Below are 20481 nucleotides of genomic sequence, written 5' to 3' on the forward strand. Positions count from 1 at the left end.
TTGATCATGGTAACTACAGCACTTGATGGAAAAGCCAGAACATTTCCTCACAATTAATGGTGACCCAGCGCGAGTCCCTGATCCCCAGGATTCCCAGCTGCTCTTCTGCAAGCAGCTGCTGGGTCAGTGGAGGCCTGAGATGCCGAAATGTTTCCAGATACTGGACACCTCCTGACTAATAGGTCTGAGGTGGCTGAGATAGACAGAAGGGTCCGAGGAGGGCCACACGACCACAAGGTTATGATGGAAATAGAAGAAAGTATATGATGCCTGTCATGGGTTCTAATCCTGGGGATTTTGTAAATGAAGTAACAAAACCTCACATGTATACAAGGTGAATTATTTGTATTGATCAATTTCATTAAATTATAACAACGCTTACAAGTTCTTTTCGTTGGCTTTGTGAAATAGGCTTGTTTTCAATGAGTTCCATCAATGACAGGCTTTCAGTAAATGTAACTGGTTTCATACTCCTACTGTCACCAGAGTCTAAGAAAGTGACACTGGAGCAAAGACTTGAATGCGGTGGGGGAGGGAGCCATATGGATCTCTGAGAATGTTTCTGGAAGGGGTAGGAGCTAGTGCAGAGCCTGAGCTTGGACTGTGGGAAAAGAGAAATGTACTTCAAAGAAACAGGCAGATCTGTGAAGAAGAAATTAAACTATTGCCAGAGTCCTGCTCCAGCTGGTCCAGGGTTACCCAAGGGATGAACGGCGTTGGTGAAAGGAAAGAAAGGAGACAGAGAGTTTTTTGATGGCCCAAGGACCATAATCTTTATTGCTTTAGTCTCTTTATATAGCACATGTTCTTCTACGTAATGATTCTTCCAATATTTTTCCGTTCAGATGAACATCCCCTGATTCTAAGATGTGTTAAAAGTTTTTTCCTAGTCTTTTGTCACATTTTGGTTACATGTTTACCCCGAAACCTATTTTTATTCTACTAAAACATAGTCTATGAATCATATCATTCCATCTGCTTATTCTGTACAGCCTGCTACTACAGCGAATACAGCGTCTTGCTTCAGTGAATAAGTACTATAGCAGTGTCTACGGGCAAAATTTTCTCATAGTACAGTCATTGTCAGTGGTGGTTTGTTTACCATCTACCCACGTGACACAAGTCTATTTCTGGCAGGGACAAGTCTTTTGCAGTTTACCTAGAAACCATTTACAATACAATTCAAATATTTCTTTCCGTTTATGCTTAGATTCTAAGGGGCACAAATGTCGGTGCCAGCCGATGAGTCAACGTAGGCACGGACGCGGGATTCCTCGGCTGAGAAAAGAAACAGACACAGAGACACAGAGAGACACAGACACAGACACAGCGGGGGTTGAGAGGATCACTGCAACCTGTAATGCCAGTGATACCTGTTTATTCTCACACGCAGAATTATATACCCTTATACCAGGAAATTCTTATACAATACTATCATTAAAAATTACCTAAGTAACATGCATCAGAAATCACCTAAAAAACATAAGTCTATTAATCAAGCTCCCATGATTTTCCCCTGATTCTGTTTCTCAGGACTCAGGTCATAAAAGCCATTTGTCCTGCGTCAGATGCGCTCCAGAAAGCTGCAAGGAGTTTCCCTAGTAAACAATAAGAGGTGGCGGGACAGAGGGCTATGTCTGGACTTGACCCTTGAGTTAACAAGGCAGCTCCCAAAGCAATCCTGCTTGCAGGTTGCCCTGGACTTAACCCTTGAGTTAACAAGGCAATTTCCCAAAGCACGTCCTGCTTGTCAGGTTGCCCCCCACAGTCTCCCCCTTATTTATTTACTAAAGCACTGATTTTGTGCTTTAAATGAGTAGTATGAATAGCTGCTTTGATGTTAAGCAGCTCTGAAGCTAGATGCTTGATGCAGCATGGAATGAGACACATCAACAGCAGTAAAACGGCCAGTACAACCATAAGACCGAGAATATAATGCCAAAATGTACTCAGGGCAGGAAAATGGGAAAATAGCCCTTCTAGAAATCTATTAACAGCGGAGCCAATATCAGTGTTTGGAGAGAGCGAATCTTCAATGTTTAGAATTTCTTGATGTAACTTTACCAAATCTATAGAAAGGTTATCGTGACTCCATATTCCAGCAAGATGAGCTTTAATATGTTGCCACGGTGTATCTGATATATTATACTCTTTTTGAGTGACACATCTCCAATAATAATTAGCATGACATCTCAACTTACTCCTAAGCCTCAGTTCTTGCATTTGTTCTCCTAAGTATAATACAGAATCATACAGAGCATTTAAGCGATCTTCTAAACGTTTATCAATATCTTCTTGTATTCCTAAAGCATTGGATGCATTTTTGGCAAGCCCATCTACAAAGGCAGCAGTATGAATAGACTGACTAAGAGCAATAGAAGCAGAAATAGTGGATGCTATTAACGTTATCAGAGAAATTATCCCTAGTATAACTAAACCTATTCCTCTCCGAGGCCTGGAGAGTGCATTATTCAGGCGTTTCCACAATTCTATTCCTGTATCTTCATACCAGGATTCTGACATATTTACAGGGATAACAACAAAAGGAGGTTGCTTTACAATAAGCAAGCCTGACTTGTCATCAATTCCTCGAATACAATTTGACAATGTACAGTTTAAACAGGTAATATTGTACATACCAAATTGTTTACGAATAACAACAGACCCCATTATTATCATGAAGGGAAAAGGTACACAAGCACGAGGATATCTGTAAGGCTCATTCACTACAGTATTTAGAGGATGGTTTGCGCCTGTATACGACAACCTCACTTTCTTGCTTGTAGCGGCAGCAAGCTTCCACAGATCTGTCTGGAAGATCTTATCACCGCCGAGATTCCAAATGGGAGGATGAAGATCTCGATAGCCATACCCTTGTGCAGTCATCAAATCAGGACCCCAGTCCCAAAGCCTTTGTGTCTCATTATAAATGGTATACGTGGTAGCAGTTTTATTCCTACATGATGTCCAAGGCACATAGATCTGTTGTTCCCTTAGTCCAAGTCCACAAAAGGGAATATCCTTAGGCCCTATTCCATTCCGCTGTTGGGTCTGTCCAGCCTTTTCTGTTATTGATGGGATACGTAGAATCCATGTGCTCTGAGTAGTCTCGGCTCGGTAGCCAGTTTCTGTAAGTAAAAGACGGCTAGAAGCATTATAGTTTTTATACATACATATGGGAAGTTCTGCAGAGAACCCTGTATAATTTAGAGAAGCATTTTGTGGAATAATATGTTTATCCGAGGATCTTCCCAGTGTAATAGTGTCATTAACGTATACAGGAATAAATGCCATCTCCCAGGTGACTGGCTGTAACAAGAGAGGGTCAGGGACATAGGCCCAATATACCTTTCCCTGAGCATCAGAAAGATTTTGCAAAAGCAGTAATAATTGAATCATCACTCTTAAAGGAGAGGTGTGTTGATCTGACCCCTGTTGGGCCCGCCTCAAAAGGGCTTGTACTTGCTGTGGTGATAGAAGAGACGAATCCATTAATCGCCTCATCTGGGCTGTCAAGGGCTGCTTCTGACGTGCGTACCAGCCTTTCCGAGAGCCAGCGCGGCGCCTCGGTATTCTGCGGAAACACACAAACATGACCTCTCCCCCATATTAACACAGGATCAGGACCATTCCAAGATCCATTCATAGGATCCTTCCATCGTACGAGTGGGTACTTCCGTGGTGGATCCTGCATCCAGAAGCGCTGGGCAGCAGTATTGCCTTTATTATCGAAGGTCAAAAAATTCAAAACATATAAAACGTGGCTCAATAGAGAAGGGATACTGCCCTGCACCCAATTCCCCCTTTTTAGTTTTTTCAGTTGATGTTTAAGGGTTAAGTGAGCTCGTTCAACAATTCCTTGTCCTTGAGGATTATAAGGGATGCCAGTTTTATGCAGTATAGAAAAAGTGTCACAAAAGGAACGGAATTTATGTCCAGTGTAGCCAGGACCATTATCAGTTTTTAACACACGGGATATTCCCATGGCAGCAAAACAGCGGAGGCAATGTTGAATACAATTTTTACTAGCCTCTCCAGAAAGTGCTGTAGCCATAAGGAAGCCAGAATAGGTATCAACAGTAACATGAAGATATTTTAGCTTCCCAAACTCAGCCACATGAGTAACGTCCATTTGCCAAAGATCATTAGGACGTAGGCCACGAGGGTTGACACCAAAAGAGGGAACAACAAAGAACTGAGGGCATGTTGAACAGCTTTTAACAATTTGTCGTGCCGTTTCTCTAGGAATGTGAAACTGCAAGCGTAAAGAATGACTATTTTGATGATGTATGGCATGAGAAGCTTTGGCAGCTAAGGCTGCATCTTGAAAATAAATGTTCTTTGTCAGGGGATCTGCTATTTTATTACCCTGAGCAAGGGGTCCAGGCAGGGCCGAATGAGCTCGTATATAGCCAAAGAAACAGGGGTTGACACGAGTTTGTATAGCCTTTTGGATACGAAAAAAAACAAATCAAATATTGAAGTTTTAATCGAGCCAATCAGCGGGACTGTTTCAATGACAGACATGGCTCTGATTACATAATGACTATCTGAGTATAAATTAAAGGCAGAAGAAACTGTATGAAGAGCTCTCAGCACCGCATACAACTCAACTTCCTGTGCTGATTTATAAGTAGTTTGAGTAAAAACTGTTTGTTGACCGACAACAAGACTAGCTATTCCATTAGAAGAGCCATCAGTAAAAATAGTGACAGCATTAGGAATAGGATGCTCTTTTACAGTAGTAGGGAAAACAAATGGATGTTGTAAAGCAAATTGCAACAACTTATCAGCTGGGTAGTGCTGAGTTAATTGTCCAGGGAAGTCAGCTAAGGCAAGTACCCAGTCATCAGAGAACTGGAAAAGCCAGTTCTGTTGCTCAGATGAAAAAGGGACACATATAAAGGAGGGATCTTTGCCCAAATACATAATAGAATCCTTTCGACCTCTAGCAATTAACCCTAGCAACCTGAACATGGTAAGAATCAAGGGCCCGCACGGGAGAAGCTGCCAAATAAATCCATTTTAATGGTTTATCTTGATATAGTACTCCCGTGGGTGAATGTTGAGTAGCAAGTATATATAATCCCCATGGTCGGGTATAATCACAATACGCTGTGTAGTGTTCAGCAAGTGCCCTTTCCACAGTTTGTAGAGCCAACTCTCCTTGTGGTGTTAGTTGCCGAGGAGACGTAGGTGATGAATCTCCTTTCAAAATATCAAACAATGGTTTCAAACTTACAGTAGGGAGGCGTAAGTAAGGGCGTATCCAATTAATGTCTCCTAGCAACTTTTGAAAATCATTTAAAGTGCGTAACCCATCTCTTCGTAACTGAAAATGAGGGACAGAGAATATTTCTTTTTCTAGACGGAAGCCCAAATAGGAGTATGGAGGAAAAGTTTGAATTTTTTCTGTAGCTATAATTAAACCTCTAGACTTTAATGCAATCTCTACTTCAGAAAAGGCTTTTAATAAATAGGCATAATCAGTATGAGCCAAAAGAATGTCATCCATATAATGAAGCATGTAGACATCGGAAAACCTTTCACGCACACTTGTTAGGGCTGCATCTACAAACTTTTGGCATAACGTAGGGCTATTAGCCATTCCCTGAGGCAACACCTTCCATTGATACCTCTGCATGGGTCGTGAAAAGTTAACAGAAGGAACACTGAATGCAAAACGATAACAATCTTGAGGTGCTAGGGGAATGGTATAAAAGCAATCTTTTAAGTCAATAATAATTATATGGGCTCCCCTAGGAATTGCCATTGGAGAAGGCAACCCGGGCTGCAAAGCACCCATGATCTGCATGGCTTTGTTAACCTGACGAAGGTCTTGCAATAAGCGCCATTTTCCAGATTTCTTTTTGATAACAAAAATGGGTGAATTCCATGGCGAATTAGAAGGTTCTATATGGCCCAAAGTCAACTGTTCCTGTACCAGTTGTTGCGCAGCCAGCATTTTTTCTATAGTTAGGGGCCACTGATCTACCCACACAGGTTCCTCAGTTTTCCAAACAATAGGATCAGCGTGAGTAACAGGACAATCAGTAGTCCCCACTAAAAACATCCTAGCCCCGCTCCTGGTGCTAGCTTTTGAGGCTGAATTGGCACAATTCTTCCCTGACCATATTTACCTAGGCCTTGGTGAGGCAAAAGACCCTGATCAAACACTTGTGAACTAACTGCAGTGCTCGGACTGTAAAGAAAGACTCCCACTTTTGACATAACATCCCTTCCCCAAAGATTAACTGGCAATCTAGGTAGTATGTAAGGACGCATCTCGCCTTGATGACCGTCTTGATCTTGCCAATGCAGTAGCTCTGCACTCTGTTCTGGATTACTGGACTGCCCAATTCCTTGCAAAGTGGAAATAGCTATATGTTTAGGCCATCCGCTGGGCCAATGATGTGCAGCAATAACAGATACGTCAGCTCCAGTATCCAAAATCCCTTTAAAATTTTTCCCATTAATTTTTAGCTCTAATTCAGGCCTGGATTCTTTAATAGAAATTTGAGGATATGCTCCTGACTGATAATTCAGCTGTGCATTGGTAGCCTGAAATGCACCTTCCCCTATCAACATTTCATAAGTTGTGTGAATCTCTTGTCTTTGATTGATTTCAGCTATATGGTGACATTGTTCTGCAAATTCTGATTTCCACAATAAATAATCACCGCCCGAAAGACATGCACGAGCGATTTGTTTCCAGTCATTAGGAGGCAGATTTAAGGCCCCTAAATTCTCAATCATAGCCTGTGTAAAAGGTGCAGTAGCCCCATATTGTGCACAGGCGACTTTAAGTTCTTTTAACTGTTTAAAGGGAAGAGGATCATAATATCACTGACCAGCATTTTCCAGTACTGGAAATAGAACTGGGAAACCAGAAACATTTTCTCCATCTTTATATGCCTGGTGAATGGCCTGCTGTAACGGGGAAAAAACCTGAACTTGCACAGCAGCCTGAGCGGGAGGAGGATCTAACCCAGCAATAATAGAAGCGGCATAAGCGGGTGGTGCAGCGGGTACCACAATTTTTTGAGGAGGTGGTTCTTTTAAAGTAAGACGCTCCATTGGAGCACAACAGGACTGTTGCACCATTTTATTAGCAGCAGGAGGTGACTTTTCAGCTAACAGATTCCAATCATCCTGGTGATATTCAGCTGCTTGTTCATCTAAATCTTCCTCATCAGAGGGAGACAGCCTGTCCTCCGTTTTTGCAAGATGGGACAAAGTAACCAATTTGTCTTGACCCTCTGGAGCAGCAGAAATTGGCTCCTCATCAATCATTTGATTAATTTTAGAACCTTCTTCATGACTAAAATCAAGGCAATCACGGATTAAAGTCCACAATGAGAAAGTTTCTACTGGAACTTTGGAAGGGCCATAAAGTGAATAATGTGTTTGAATCTGCTTACCAATTTTCTTCCAAATCTCTAAACTCATAGTTCCTTCCTCAGGGAACCATGGACAGACTTCCTCAACAAACTGCAAGAATGTGCATAATTTAGGCTTAGATACTTTGACCCCTCGGTCTCTTAACATGACATATAACATATGAACAAACACTTGATGACTATGATCTTGCCCCATTTTTTACTCTCAACTATAAACCTACCTGCCCCCGTATTTTTCTTTTTCTTTTACAGGATTTTTTTTTTACTTACGCCGGCCTTTTATCTTCGGGCAGGGGCCGAGAATCTCCTAAACGTCGATGCCCCACGTTGGGCGCCACTTTGTCGATGCCAGCCGATGAGTCAACGTAGGCACGGACGCGGGATTCCTCGGCTGAGAAAAGAAACAGACACAGAGACACAGAGAGACACAGACACAGACACAGCGGGGGTTGAGAGGATCACTGCAACCTGTAATGCCAGTGATACCTGTTTATTCTCACACACAGAATTATATACCCTTATACCAGGAAATTCTTATACAATACTATCATTAAAAATTACCTAAGTAACATGCATCAGAAATCACCTAAAAAACATAAGTCTATTAATCAAGCTCCCATGATTTTCCCCTGATTCTGTTTCTCAGGACTCAGGTCATAAAAGCCATTTGTCCTGCGTCAGATGCGCTCCAGAAAGCTGCAAGGAGTTTCCCTAGTAAACAATAAGAGGTGGCGGGACAGAGAGCTATGTCTGGACTTGACCCTTGAGTTAACAAGGCAGCTCCCAAAGCAATCCTGCTTGCAGGTTGCCCTGGACTTAACCCTTGAGTTAACAAGGCAATTTCCCAAAGCACGTCCTGCTTGTCAGGTTGCCCCCCACACACAAACATCTCTAGCATCCCAATCTTTATTAGAAAAGGCAGTAGGCTTAGTTTCTGTAATTTTCCTGATACATGACCCAAGTTTTCCAATCATCAATAACTATCTCCTCAGGAGGAGAGGTCACAATAGGCTTACGGCTTGTTTTCCAAATGATCATGGCCTTATTCCCTGGCTGAGTGTTCAGTTCAGTTCAGTTCAGTAGCTCAGTCTTGTCCAAATCTTTTCGACCCCATGAATTGCAGCATGCCAGGCCTCCCTGTCCATCACCAACTCCCGGAGTTTACCCAAACCCATGTCCATTGAGTCAGTGATGCCATCCAAGCATCTCATCCTCTGTAGTCCCCTTCTCCTCCTGCCCTCAATTCTTCCCAGCATCAGGGTCTTTTCAAATGAGTCAGCTCTTCACATCAGGTGGCCAAAGCACTGGTGTTTCAGCTTCAACATCAGTCCTTCCAATGAACACCCAGGATTGACCTCCTTTAGGATGTATTGATTGGATCTCCTTGCAGTCCAAGGGACTCTCAAGAGTCTCCTCTAACACCACAGTTCAAAAGCATCAATTCTTCGGTGCTCAGCTTTCTTCACTGTCCAACTCTCACATCCATACATGAGCAATGGAAAAACCATAGCCTTGACTAGACGGACTTTTGTTGGCAAAGTAATGTCTCTGCTTTTAAATATGCTATCTAGGTTGGCCATAACCTTCCTTCCAAGGAGTAAGCGTCTTTTAATTTCATGGCTGCAATCACCATCAGCAGTGATATTGGAGCCCCCCAAAAATAAAGTCTGACACTGTTTCCACTGTTTCGCCATCTATTTCCCATGAAGTGATGGGACCAGATGCCATGATCTTAGTTTTCTGAACGTTGAGCTTTAAGCCAACTTTTTCACTCTCCTCCTTCACCTTCATCAAGGGGCTCTTTAGTTCTTCTTCACTCTCTGCCATAAGGGTGGTGTCATCCGCATATCTGAGGTTATTGATATTCCTCCCGGCAATCTTGATTCCAGCTTGTGTTTCTTCCAGCCCAGTGTTTCTCATGATGTACTCTGCATATAAGTTAAATAAGCAGGGTGACAATATACAGCCTTGACGTACTCCTTTTCCTATTTGGAACCAGTCTGTTGTTCCATGTCCAGTTCTAACTGTTGCTTCCTGACCTGCATACAGGTTTCTCAAGAGACAGGTCAGATGATCTGGTATTCCCATCTCTTTCAGAATTTTCCACAGTTTATTGTGATCCACACAGTCAAAGGCTTTGGCATAGTCAATAAAGCAGAAATAGATGTTTTTCTGGAAGTCTCTTGCTTTTTCGATGATCCAGCGGATATTGGCAATTTGATCTCTGGTTCCTCTGCCTTTTCTAAAACCAGCTTGAACATCTGGAAGTTCACGGTTCATGTATTGCTGAAGCCTGGCTTGGAGAATTTTGAGCATTACTTTACTAGCATGTGAGATGAGTGCAATGTGCGGCAGTTTGAGCATTCTTTGGCATTGCCTTTCTTTGGGATTGGGATGAAAATTGACCTTTTCCAGTCCTGTGGCCACGCTGAGTTTTCCAAATTTGCTGGCGTATCGAGTGCAGCACTTTCACAGCATCATCTTTCAGGATTTGAAATAGCTCAACTGGAATTCCATCACCTCCACTAGCTTTGTTCATAGTGATGCTTTCTAAGGCCCACTTGACTTCACATTCTAGGATGTCTGGCTCTAGGTGAATGATCACACCATCGTGATTATCTGGGATGTGAAGATCTTTTTTGTACAGTTCTTCTGTGTATTCTTGCCACCTCTTCTTAATATCTTCTGCTTCTCTTAGGTCCATACCATTTCTGTCCTTTATCGAGCCCATCTTTGGATAAAATGTTCCCTTGGTATCTCTAATTTTCTTGAAGAGATCTCTAGTCTTTCCCAATCTGTTGTTTTCCTCTATTTCTTTGCATTGATCACTGAGGAAGGCTTTCTTATCTCTCCTTGCTATTCTTTGGAACTCTGCATTCAGATGGGCATATCTTTCCCTTTCTCCTTTGCTTTTTGCTTCTCTTCTCTTCCCAGCTATCTGTAAGGCCTCCTCAGACAGCCATTTTGCTTTTTTGCATTTTTTGGATTTCTTTTCCACGGGGATGGTCTTGATCCTTGTCTTCTGTACAATGTCACGAACCTCTGTCCATAGTTCATCAGGCACTCTGTCTATCAGATCTAGTCCCTTAAATCTATTTGTCACTTCTACTGTATACTCATAAAGGATTCGATCTAGGTCATACTTGAATGGACTAGTGGTTTTCCCTACTCTCTTCAATTTAAGTCTGAATTTGGCAATAAGGAGTTCATGATCTGAGCCACAGTCAGCTCCTGGTCTTGTTTTTGCTGACTGTATAGAGCTTCTCCATCTTTGGCTGCAAAGAATATAATCCATCTGATTTCGGTGTCAACCATCTGGTGATGTCCATGTGTAGAGTCTTCTCTTGTGTTGTTGGAAGAGGGTGTTTGCTATGATCAGTGCGTTCTCTTGGCAAAACTCTATTAGCCTTTGCCCTGCTTCATTCTGTACTCCAAGGCCAAATTTGCCTGTTATGCCAGGTGTTTCCTGACTTCCTACTTTTGCATTCCAGTCCCCTATAATGATTAGGGACCCACTAGCCAGGGCCTCAGTAGGTTTAATCATTTTTTGAATGTTTCTCTGGGGCAAGGGATCATTTTTCTTTTTCCTGGACTCTCATGACCTCATCGGAGAAGGCAATGGCAACCCACTCCAGTACTTTGGTCTGGAAAATTCCATGGAGAGAGGAGACTGGTAGGCTGCAGTCCATGGGGTCGCTAAGAGTCGGACACGACTGAGCGACTTCACTTTCACTTTTCACTTTCATGCACTGGAGAAGGAAATGGCAACCCACTCCAGTGTTCTTGCCTGGAGAATTCCAGGGATGGCGGAGCCTGGTGGGCTGCCGTCTATGGGGTCGCACAGAGTCGGACACGACTGAAGCGACTTAGCAGCAGCAGCAGCAGCAGCAGCATGACCTCATCATGGAAGTCCTTACAACTCCAGCCATCAAAGAATGAAACAGAGTTAGCCACAACACAAGCATATAAACAGGAAGAAAGGAAGGTTCCGATCCAGGAGAAAAACCGCTTTGCAGTTTCCTCTTGAGTGGTGCCGTGACTTTCTCATCTGGAAGTAATTCCAGAATGGCTCCCAGCAAACTATGATGTCTGCTAGCTTCCCCTTGGCTTTAGAGATACTAACAATGTTCTTTATTGTGTCTGATGCACTTCATACAGTATCACATGTGTTTCATACAGTTTCATAATGCCAATTAAGTTCTGATGTTATTTTGAGCCCAGTCATTCAGAATTTAAAGGAAATTGAATATTTTAAGTGTAGACCTTCATGAGGCTTTCAAAAGCCAGAAATAATCACATCGTTCCAAACTAGAAAAGGCCACTAGAAGTTTCCCTTTCTAGTAAGGTAATGTCACTTTAACCCAGGCAAAAAGCTCTCTGAGGTCCTTAATATTTAAGAATTAGGAGGTTTTGAAGTTGAACAGTGAGAAAATCACAATGGATAATGCCCAGCCTTGTTGATAGGTTCATTTCTTTCCATGACCTCATATGAAACTATTGCTTTGGAGTTCCTAGCACTTATCTAGGTCCCTGACTGGGCTAAGTTGATAGTCCTCTGGCTCAGGTAGCTGCTTCTCAAGTCACCTGAGAGACTTTGATCAAAGGTACCCTGTTTCTTCTTTGGCATTTTTGTCTGTTTCTTTGTTTTCTTCTCATTTTTTCTTTATTCTTTTATTTCTGTCCCCATTTTTCTTTTTTCTTTTTCTTTTAATTTGGCTGTACCAAGTCTTAGTTGCAGCATGTGTGATCTAGTTCCCTGGCTAGGGATCAAACCTGGGCCGCCTGCATTAGGAACAGAGTCTTAGCCACTGGACCTCTCATTTTCCTTATTTTATTCTTGTCTGGCATTGTGTTTTCACTCATCATACAGACCAGTTCATGGGGTGAATTTTGAACTGATTTTGTTTTGATTTAGACCAGGTTTCTCACCAGTTCTTCCCAAATAGAAGCTGATGTTAGGACTGACTCCAAGCACAGCAGTGAGTCCACCATGCCAAGGGCCCTTTGAGCCTTCTGTGCTGAGGAGACACTCAGATTCACATGGTTTCCTCCAGGCCCTCGAAACTGTTGGCAATGGAGACTGGGCCCCAGCAAAGCTGGCAAGCATGTCCTGGATGGAAAAGCGACAGCCATAAAGATCACTGATCATGGCAGAACTCTCCAGCCTCTGCTGACTGAGCTATAAAGCAGGAATCATGAAGCCTTGGATCATCCCAACATAGTGAAATATTTGAAGGGACAGAGGCAGAGGAAAGTCCCTGCCTTGTTCAGAGGATGTTTGTGGAGGAGAGGTGTGTGAGCACCTGTGGCTCAGGGCAGTAGGAAAGCAGAGAGGCTGAAGGCAGAGTCCACCAGGTAGTGTGCTCTGTGTGGTCACCAGGAGGGTGCTGTCCACAGAGGTTTACAAGCAGAAAACCTGCTCTTGGATGTGAACACAAGCATCAGACTTTGGCTTCAGCAGGAAATTCACCTTTTACAACAAACTGGACACCTTCTGGGGTGATCCCCCTCATGCTGCCCCAGAACTCTCTCAGGGAAGAACCTTAGGAAGTCATCCTGTCTACACCGGCAAGGGATTCCCTGCCTTTAGAAGTATGGAAACTCAAGGAGCTATGGACGCAGGGTCTGAGCAGAATATATCACATTCCATTCTTGTCCATGGAATGAGAAAATCTGCTGAGGAAATTTCTCATTCTCCGTCCCAACTAGAGAGGCACCTTAGAGCGGATTGTGAAGGATCCGAGGATTATTGTGGGTCATGGATATGAGGAACTAAAGCTTTACATGGACCCACAAGGACTGGGCAGACTGACTTCTTGGCATCCATAGTTTCATGTGGAGATGGAGATCCAGGACTCACTGATAGGCCAGAAATAAGAGGAAATGTTCCAGTATCGCTCCCGGGTTATAAGAGATCTGAGGCCAGAGGGCTGCCCCATCACCCTGAAGCCTCAGCCATCAGCCAGTCTAACCAACAGCAGCCCTCCTTGCCCACTCCCAGGTGCAGCACAGGGTCCCCGCCAACTGCAAGCACCACATCCCCACCTCTAACTGCTACCAAGAGCATTTGGAGGAGGAAGGCAGACCTGGGGGAGGTTCAGGGGGCAAGGCGGAGGACCACAGCACAGCCAGCTGCCTGCAGGGGAGAAGACCACCCCTGCCCCCTTTTGATTTCCGACCAGAATTCTGGCTCCTAAGTCTAAGCCCACGTCCCTACATCGTAAGACCTCGGCGATTCTGTAATCATATCCAGCTGCCATCACAGATTGGTCCTGCAAATTACTAGGAATTCTCAATTTTTGGTAAAGAAAATTTTTAAAATTCACCTTCTTTCCAATATGAAATATCAAGAGATTCCAAAAGTAGGTGCCCAAAATATGATCCAATCCTTCAATAACTGAATGATCTCTGATGGATGTTTGAATCGTGACCGGCTTCCCAGCCGGCTGTTTTCGTAACGAATCAACATCCTTAACGGCCCAGACAGGCGCGAGCGGCGGGGCTGCCAAGCGGCCGAGTGTCCGCTGCCCTCCGGCCTCACCCTGGGTCCGCCGGCCGCGCTTTGAGCCCCTGCTCCCCAGACTCAGACCGCGGAGCCCGGCAGAGCTCGGGAGGCGCTGAAGCGCCAGGAGAGACTGTGATCATGACAAATTCACTTACAAGTTGCCCACTGAGGGTGGGAAGAGCTTCGACTCTGTGGCCAAACTGCAGAACGCGAGGAGCTCGGAGGAAGAGCGAAGGGTTTCACCCCGTAGACGGTGCTCCAAGGCGAGAGCCATTGAGCTGGAGGATGTGGACACGGAGAAGGTCCAGGATGCTGACAGCGACTCAAGGCATTTCGTGACAGTTTCTGATTGTTTCTCTGCAGGAACAGCAGGTCGTCTAAGAGAGCCTCACACAACAGGGCTGCAGGTCACCTTCACAAGCGGTGGAGAGAGTTCAGAGGCGAGTCCCCCTGAGGGCGAGCGCGGACCTTCCTGCTGCAGAGCCCAGGCGCCTCCCTCCTCTGAAGCTGGTGAGCACCTCCCTCAGCATTCACCTTCAAGTGAAGCGGAAGAGACTCCAGCTCTGACAGCTCCTGGGTTGATGGGTTACAAGGATCACGAGGTTAACATCACCAGGCAGAAAACACAGGTACTCTACCTTGACAGTACTCTACCTTCATAGTGGGACCCAGAAGAAGCCTCATCCGTGGAAGTTCTAGGAATTTGAACCCCAAACCCAATGCCCCCTCCGCATACGTTTAACTCAAATGTATCACCCTTTGCCATTATGCGAGAAGGGGGATTCCTGTTTCCTCTGAGGAAGGAGGGCACGGGGAGAAGCATCATCTTCATGGCATTGTAGCAGCCGCACTTGTAACACTTCACCACACACCTGCTCAGCTGCTTTTCTAGAAGGATCTTTGGCACTTCGGAAAGAGCAAAAATAGTTATGTGTAGATGAGAACCAAGCTCACAGGACAAAGATTAGCTAAAAGATCGAATATTAAAATGCAGACCTGTAATCAGACTTTGGGGAAAATCCCAAGAAGGGATGAAGACAGTGATGAGTTCTCTTGTTACTAAAGCACAAGTCCGAGTGCCTGACGCACTGTGAGGCAAATCAGAACTAGAACATTGGAATCTGGACCAGAGAAAGGTGTTATTACAGGTTCATACAAGGAAATGGGTGGCTCATGCACTAAGAACCCCAATGTTACAGAAAGCTTTCAGCAAGCCCCTTTAAAAGCAAAACGTGAGGGAGGGGGTGATTAGTTGTTGCAAACTTCTTGATGCCAGATCTTTTGCTCTTGAGTCATTACATGGTCAGGTAATGATGTTCCCATAAATCTCTACTAAAGGAATGTTATTCTTTGGCTTGACAAGAAAGGGTAAGGTCCCAAGACACAACTTGCACCCTCCAAGGTCCCAGTCGTGACTAAGAGGAGGCAGATTTCAGTTGGCAGCTCCTTCAGAGCCAGGTTCCCACTTGCTGCCCAGCTGCCATCCCTGAGGGAGCCAAGCACCCAACACAACTGGCCGTCAGTCTCCTCAGGCCAACCCAAATGGCGAGACCATGTCTCACAGACTGCAACCCACGCAGACAGCCATTGCTACTCATTGCTACTAGATCACAGAGACAGGCATAGGGGAGATGTTCACCACTACCTCAAGGGCTGGGCTACAGCTAGTAGAAGGCCTCAGTGAGGGCTCTGGAGCCCTGTAGGAAATAGTGTCCAGCCTGTTCCCTGGGCCCTCCAGCTCACCTGCTGGCCCAAACCTGGGTGAGCTGGAGGGCTTCCAGGAAAAGGCCTGAATCTGCCTCTTACCTTACTCTCTACCTGATGACCACTACACCACTGACCCTTGGCTCAATCACTTCCCTGATGGTCCTTCATTGACAGTTCCTTGTGGGCAGAGCCCACTGTGGTGCTGACCAATAGCTGAGCAGGACAACTAACAGAGTGTCTCATGGATCGTTGGTTGCTTGTGGGTGGGGCCCACTGAGGCACTGATCAATGGCTTAGCTAGACCTGTTGCCTAGTGACCGAGTTGGGGGCAGGCAGCAATGAGGCACAGCAATGGCTGCTGGCTAAGGGCTGTGCTCATCCTGCTGTTACACTCTGACGATGTATTCAGAAGATGGGCTTTAGGATAATCTCCAAAATCACTGTAGAGATGTATCTTAGACTTTTCAACAAGTATCAAGATCGGTGTTAGACACTTTTGAAAGTAAGAATTTTATAAGGTTACACTAAGGAAACTTGAAAAAAAAATTCCCAGTTCATCTGTCAGAAGGTGACGTTCATGTACTTAAGTCGAGTATTAAAGTTTTGTACTATATCATGCATTGGTCTGAGTACTGCTTTTTTAAAAATAATTTTACTTATTTATTAGTTTTTTTAATGTATTGGCTGTGCTGGGTCTTTGTTGCTGTGTGGGCTTTTCTCTAGTTGCAGCAAGCAGGGGCTACTCTGTAGTTGTGGTGAGTGGCTTCTCTTGCTGCTGAGTACAGGCTCTAGGGTGCACAGGCTTCAGTAGTTTCAGAGCAAAGGCTCAGTAGTTGCAGTTCCTGGGCTCCAGAGCACAGGCTCAATAGTTGTAGCACACAGGCTTTGTTGTTCCGTGGCATATGGAATCTTCCCTGATCAAGGATTGAACCTGTGTCTCCTGCATTAAGAGGCGGATTCTTTACCACTGAGCCACTAGGGAAGTCTTGATGGAAGCAGCCGCTTTTAATAGAGTATTTCCTTTTTTACTGCAAGCCAAATGAAAACAAGTAAGTCCAATACTTACTACTTATCTTTCAGTAAAATACTTAGTTGTGCCAAGTGTCACCTAAGATGAATTAGAAAGACATAGATAGCATCCTTCTTTTCTGCATAAAGAAGTGAGTAGTCTAGAGAATTGTACTCATATTTGCAAGGGTTTATTGAAATACTGGATGTGGGCTACTTAGGAAGACACTCATAAGACATGCTTAACAAATATGTTTCCTCCTTCTGCCTTCCCTTAGCAAGAATGTTATCTTATTGGGAATAAAGAATTGCATCTTTATTGCATCTCAAGAATTGCATCTCATTGGGAATAAAGAGTACTTCCAGTAGGAGCTAGAGGTGAAGGATCATTCTAGGTGATCATATTTTCCTGAGGCAGCCAGGGGTATAAGAAAAGTCTTAGATGATGAATGGAGATGAAGGGAATACCCAAGCTTGTATTTTCCCTGTGTTGAGTTCTTTGACCTAACAAGGAGTATGTTCATTTACTAGATGTTAACATTTGGCAAGAAAATATTTTCAAAAGCTACAGTTGAACTGTCATCTTGCCAATATGTCATGTTAAATTTTCCCCAAAGAGGGGGAAACATCTAGGCTACAGAAACTTCAGTCTCACTTATACACACTTTCATGTCATCTTAAAGGATTGTATGGCTGTCTCCAGAGAAGTTAACACTTATGTTACCAAAGATTTCTTTATCTAATATGTCAGCACCTTTGAACAATGTTAAAAGAATTGTAAAATATTAATTAGAATAAGAAAAATTCTTAAAGGAGAGCCTATGTTAGACCTACACGTTTTATTTCAGAGACTTTATCCTAATGGAATTACCATGAATAAGTGGGTGATATTGGTTTTTAAAAATAACTTAAACATACAACAAAGATTTGTTAGTAAATTATTGTGACTCTAAATGACAGTATCATACATGTAGCTATTAAAAATGATTTTTAAAATGTTGAATGACATAGAAAGATTTTCAATACTAAGCGGGAATAAAGCAGACAAATAATATAAGTGGTCTGAGCCCAGTTTTGTAAAATTATGTATGCAGAGGAGAATAGGGTTAGATGTATACACACAAGTGGAAATATATTGAACCTATATGATAACTAAAAGCAATTAATAATAAGATAAATTGAATTTATAGGAAGGAATTTACTGTAAGAAAAAATTAAAAAAAAAAATCAACTAGCATTTATTGAGTGCTATATGCCAGACCAATTATAAGTGCTTTACACATATTATCCTGTCTAAACTTTGAAATGGTCTTAGACCCTTCTAATTTTATTTTACAGGTGAGAAAACTGAGAAAAAGAAGTTAAAAATCTTGCCCAAGTTTGCACAGCTAACAAATTGTCGATATTGGCTTGAACTTGAATGGTCTGACCCCTGAGTCTGCACTCCTGACTGCAATTCCGGACTTCCTCCTACTTTGCCAACATAGAATGTAGAAAGATCATGTGAACAGTATCTTGAATTTCCCTCTCTGGCTCCACTTTTCATCCTTTTCCATCCAGCCTGGTAAGTGGGAAGATTATGGAATGGACCATATTGACAGGTTCCTCGATCCTCCAGCTACTGGCTGGGTTTTGTCAATGGGGAATGCTTTGCAGAAGACTGAAGGGAGGGAGGTAGTGATGGCACAGGGTTTATTTCTCTCCCTGCTGAGAGGCTAAGGGCTGCATCATTCTGAAGAAGGATTCTGTTCCTTTCACGGGGGCTTCTATGAGACTCTCTCCTTCCATTTTCCAGTAGCCATCTCATCTCTTTGGGCCTAGGGATGGCGAACAGCTGTGCTATCTTGTGATTCCCCTCTCCAACCACAGTTAAACTGTCCCTTTGTAAATCAGTTCTCTCAAACATCCCATTTTAAGTGTCCTAGTTAGAATCCAAACTGATACAAGGTGTGATCCCTGTTTTTAAAAAGCTGACAGAGCACTTGGGGCATATACCTCAGGAGCAGGAAAGCTGAAGACTGTATACAAAGAGATCATCTGTAGGAGTAAGGTTGATGGTTACAAACTAAGGTGTTTTCAGTTGCATATTCCTGGCCACTTGCATCTTATTCTCCATTCTTATTTTCCTTTTTTAGACAGATGAGCTGTAGAGATGTCTGTAAAGCATGCTGCATGGTGATCAAGATGCACTCTGAAGTTTCACAATCTCGGTGTCAGAAGTAATTAATCAAAGTAATTCTCACGGTGATTTTCAGAGCAATTTACAGAGCTTGTGACACGCATGGACGTTGACTCATAGAGGATTTTATAGACAGCTCTTCATCTGGAACAGATTTATGAGGTCATTAGATAGGACCTCTCTAGAAACAGAAAAGAGAAGCTGAGACCGACTTGAGTCAAAATTTTTTATGGACTTACCTTCTACTCAAGAGAACATAAAGCTATAACAACACAGTTCCTTCCCTGCTTTCTCAGTCCTCCAATGTTGAGGGCTTTCTCGTTAACTACTGAACTCTTACAAGTCTGAGCAGAACAGACATTCGAGGACTTGCAACTTATGAGAAGTCAATAGCCAAACACCACAAGTCATGACCTGGTCACTCTTCCATTCCCTTGAGGCATCTGCCTTCTTCTTTTGTACCCAACATGATTGATGGTGATAATATACAAAAGTTTTATCTCTCTCTCCCTCTCTCTCTCTCTCTCTCTATATATATATATATATATTTTTTTTTTTCTTCGAAACTTGAGGCAAGGACACAGCCTTTAATCCTCTGCTCTAACAGCTGAGTTCTGACTCACACAGGAAAGGGTTGAAGGAGGAGGCAGAGAGTAAGAGACTCTAGAAAGTCACTTACACAAATAAGGAAAAAGCCAGAGATCATCTCTTACAGCTAACGCTGCATCTGCGAGTTCTGTCTGTAGTTGCTTGCTTAACTATATTCAGATCTGTGCTTTCTATAAAATGCAAATAAATTCTGCAATACTTGAAAATTTCATGAGTGTAATTGTGAGATTGGCTTGTCTGGAACTGATTGGCACTCAGAATTGACACTGATTTCCATATTCCCAGGGTTTACAGTTAACCAGGATCTTGTGGAAGAATCCAGGACGGCTGACCCCTGTAGCCTTTACTCAGGTCTCAGTCTGCTCCATGTCACTCCTTTTCTCCTGAAGATCCCAGGGATTTAGCCTGGTTCTTCTCTTGTTTGGAAGATTCTTTCTCTATCATGAAATGAATGGTACAGACAAAAAATGTAATTGCCTACTGTCCCTCTACTTTACTATCGCCTTTTTTCATTTATCTGGTTTTTGCTTTGAACCATGAATCATTTTAAAATGATAATATGTTACAGAACTCCAACAGAAATTTGTGGATTATACTGTGACAGGGGGTATTGAAGAAGCTGCAGACAAGTTGTTAAAGACATCAGCACAATTTCATTGCTTACAAATGTCATGTAAGTGTTTTATAGAACAACTGCAAACTCAATAGTAACCAATATTAAAACAACAAGAACATTTCCAAATTCGTAAAAGCCAAAGTTCTTACAGTATTTATGTGACCATACATGCATAAGGCTTCCCTGTCCATCACCAGCTTCCAGAGCTTGCTCAACTCCTGTCCATCAAGTCAGTGATGCCATCCTCTGTCATCCCCATCTCCTCCTGCCTTCAATCTTTCCCAGCATCAGGGTCTTTTCCAATGAATCAGTTCTTCGCAGAGATGGGAATCAATCTCCAAGAGATGGGACCACCAGACCACCTTACCTGCCTCCTGAGAAATCTTTATGCACGTCAAGAAGCAACAGTTAGAACCAGACATGGAACAACAGACTGTTTCCAAATTGGGAAAGGAGT

The 20481-nt window shown here is 43.3% G+C and overlaps 1 protein-coding gene and 1 long non-coding RNA gene across 7 annotated transcripts in view; one reads left to right on the top strand and one right to left on the bottom strand.

Annotated features, from left to right (window-relative positions):
* Nucleotides 1–19614, top strand: part of LOC145531952 (uncharacterized) — a 115782-nt gene extending 96168 nt beyond the window's left edge. For 3 of the 5 annotated variants that reach the window (XR_014072882.1, XR_014072883.1, XM_081555989.1), the window contains 2 exons: nucleotides 17959–18184; nucleotides 18756–19614. Coding sequence is in view for 3 of the 5 variants with exons in the window: in XM_081555989.1 (XP_081412115.1) it covers nucleotides 17959–17985 (27 nt within the window). In the remaining 2 variants the exon portion in view is untranslated. Of the gene's footprint in view, nucleotides 1–14268; nucleotides 14535–17958; nucleotides 18185–18755 lie in introns of all 5 variants that reach the window. The other 2 variants (XM_081555999.1, XM_081556010.1) reach the window with 2 other exon arrangements.
* LOC145531969 (uncharacterized) lies at nucleotides 1332–15887 on the bottom strand. Of its 2 annotated transcripts, XR_014072889.1 has the most exons (5): nucleotides 15712–15887; nucleotides 14662–14811; nucleotides 14061–14478; nucleotides 7671–7791; nucleotides 1332–5208 (listed from the first exon to the last, which is right to left on the bottom strand). It is a non-coding gene; the product is annotated as an uncharacterized LOC145531969 (long non-coding RNA). The 2 variants fall into 2 exon arrangements; XR_014072890.1 differs by lacking the exons at nucleotides 14061–14478; nucleotides 14662–14811; nucleotides 15712–15887 and adding an exon at nucleotides 13727–13859 and having other exon boundaries at nucleotides 1332–3128.
* Nucleotides 19615–20481: the final 867 nt, after the last annotated feature.

This window comes from Giraffa tippelskirchi, chromosome 2, assembly GCF_054371585.1.
Source record: "Giraffa tippelskirchi isolate mGirTip1 chromosome 2, T2T-mGirTip1v1.2.pri, whole genome shotgun sequence".
Taxonomy (NCBI): Eukaryota; Metazoa; Chordata; class Mammalia; order Artiodactyla; family Giraffidae; genus Giraffa; species Giraffa tippelskirchi.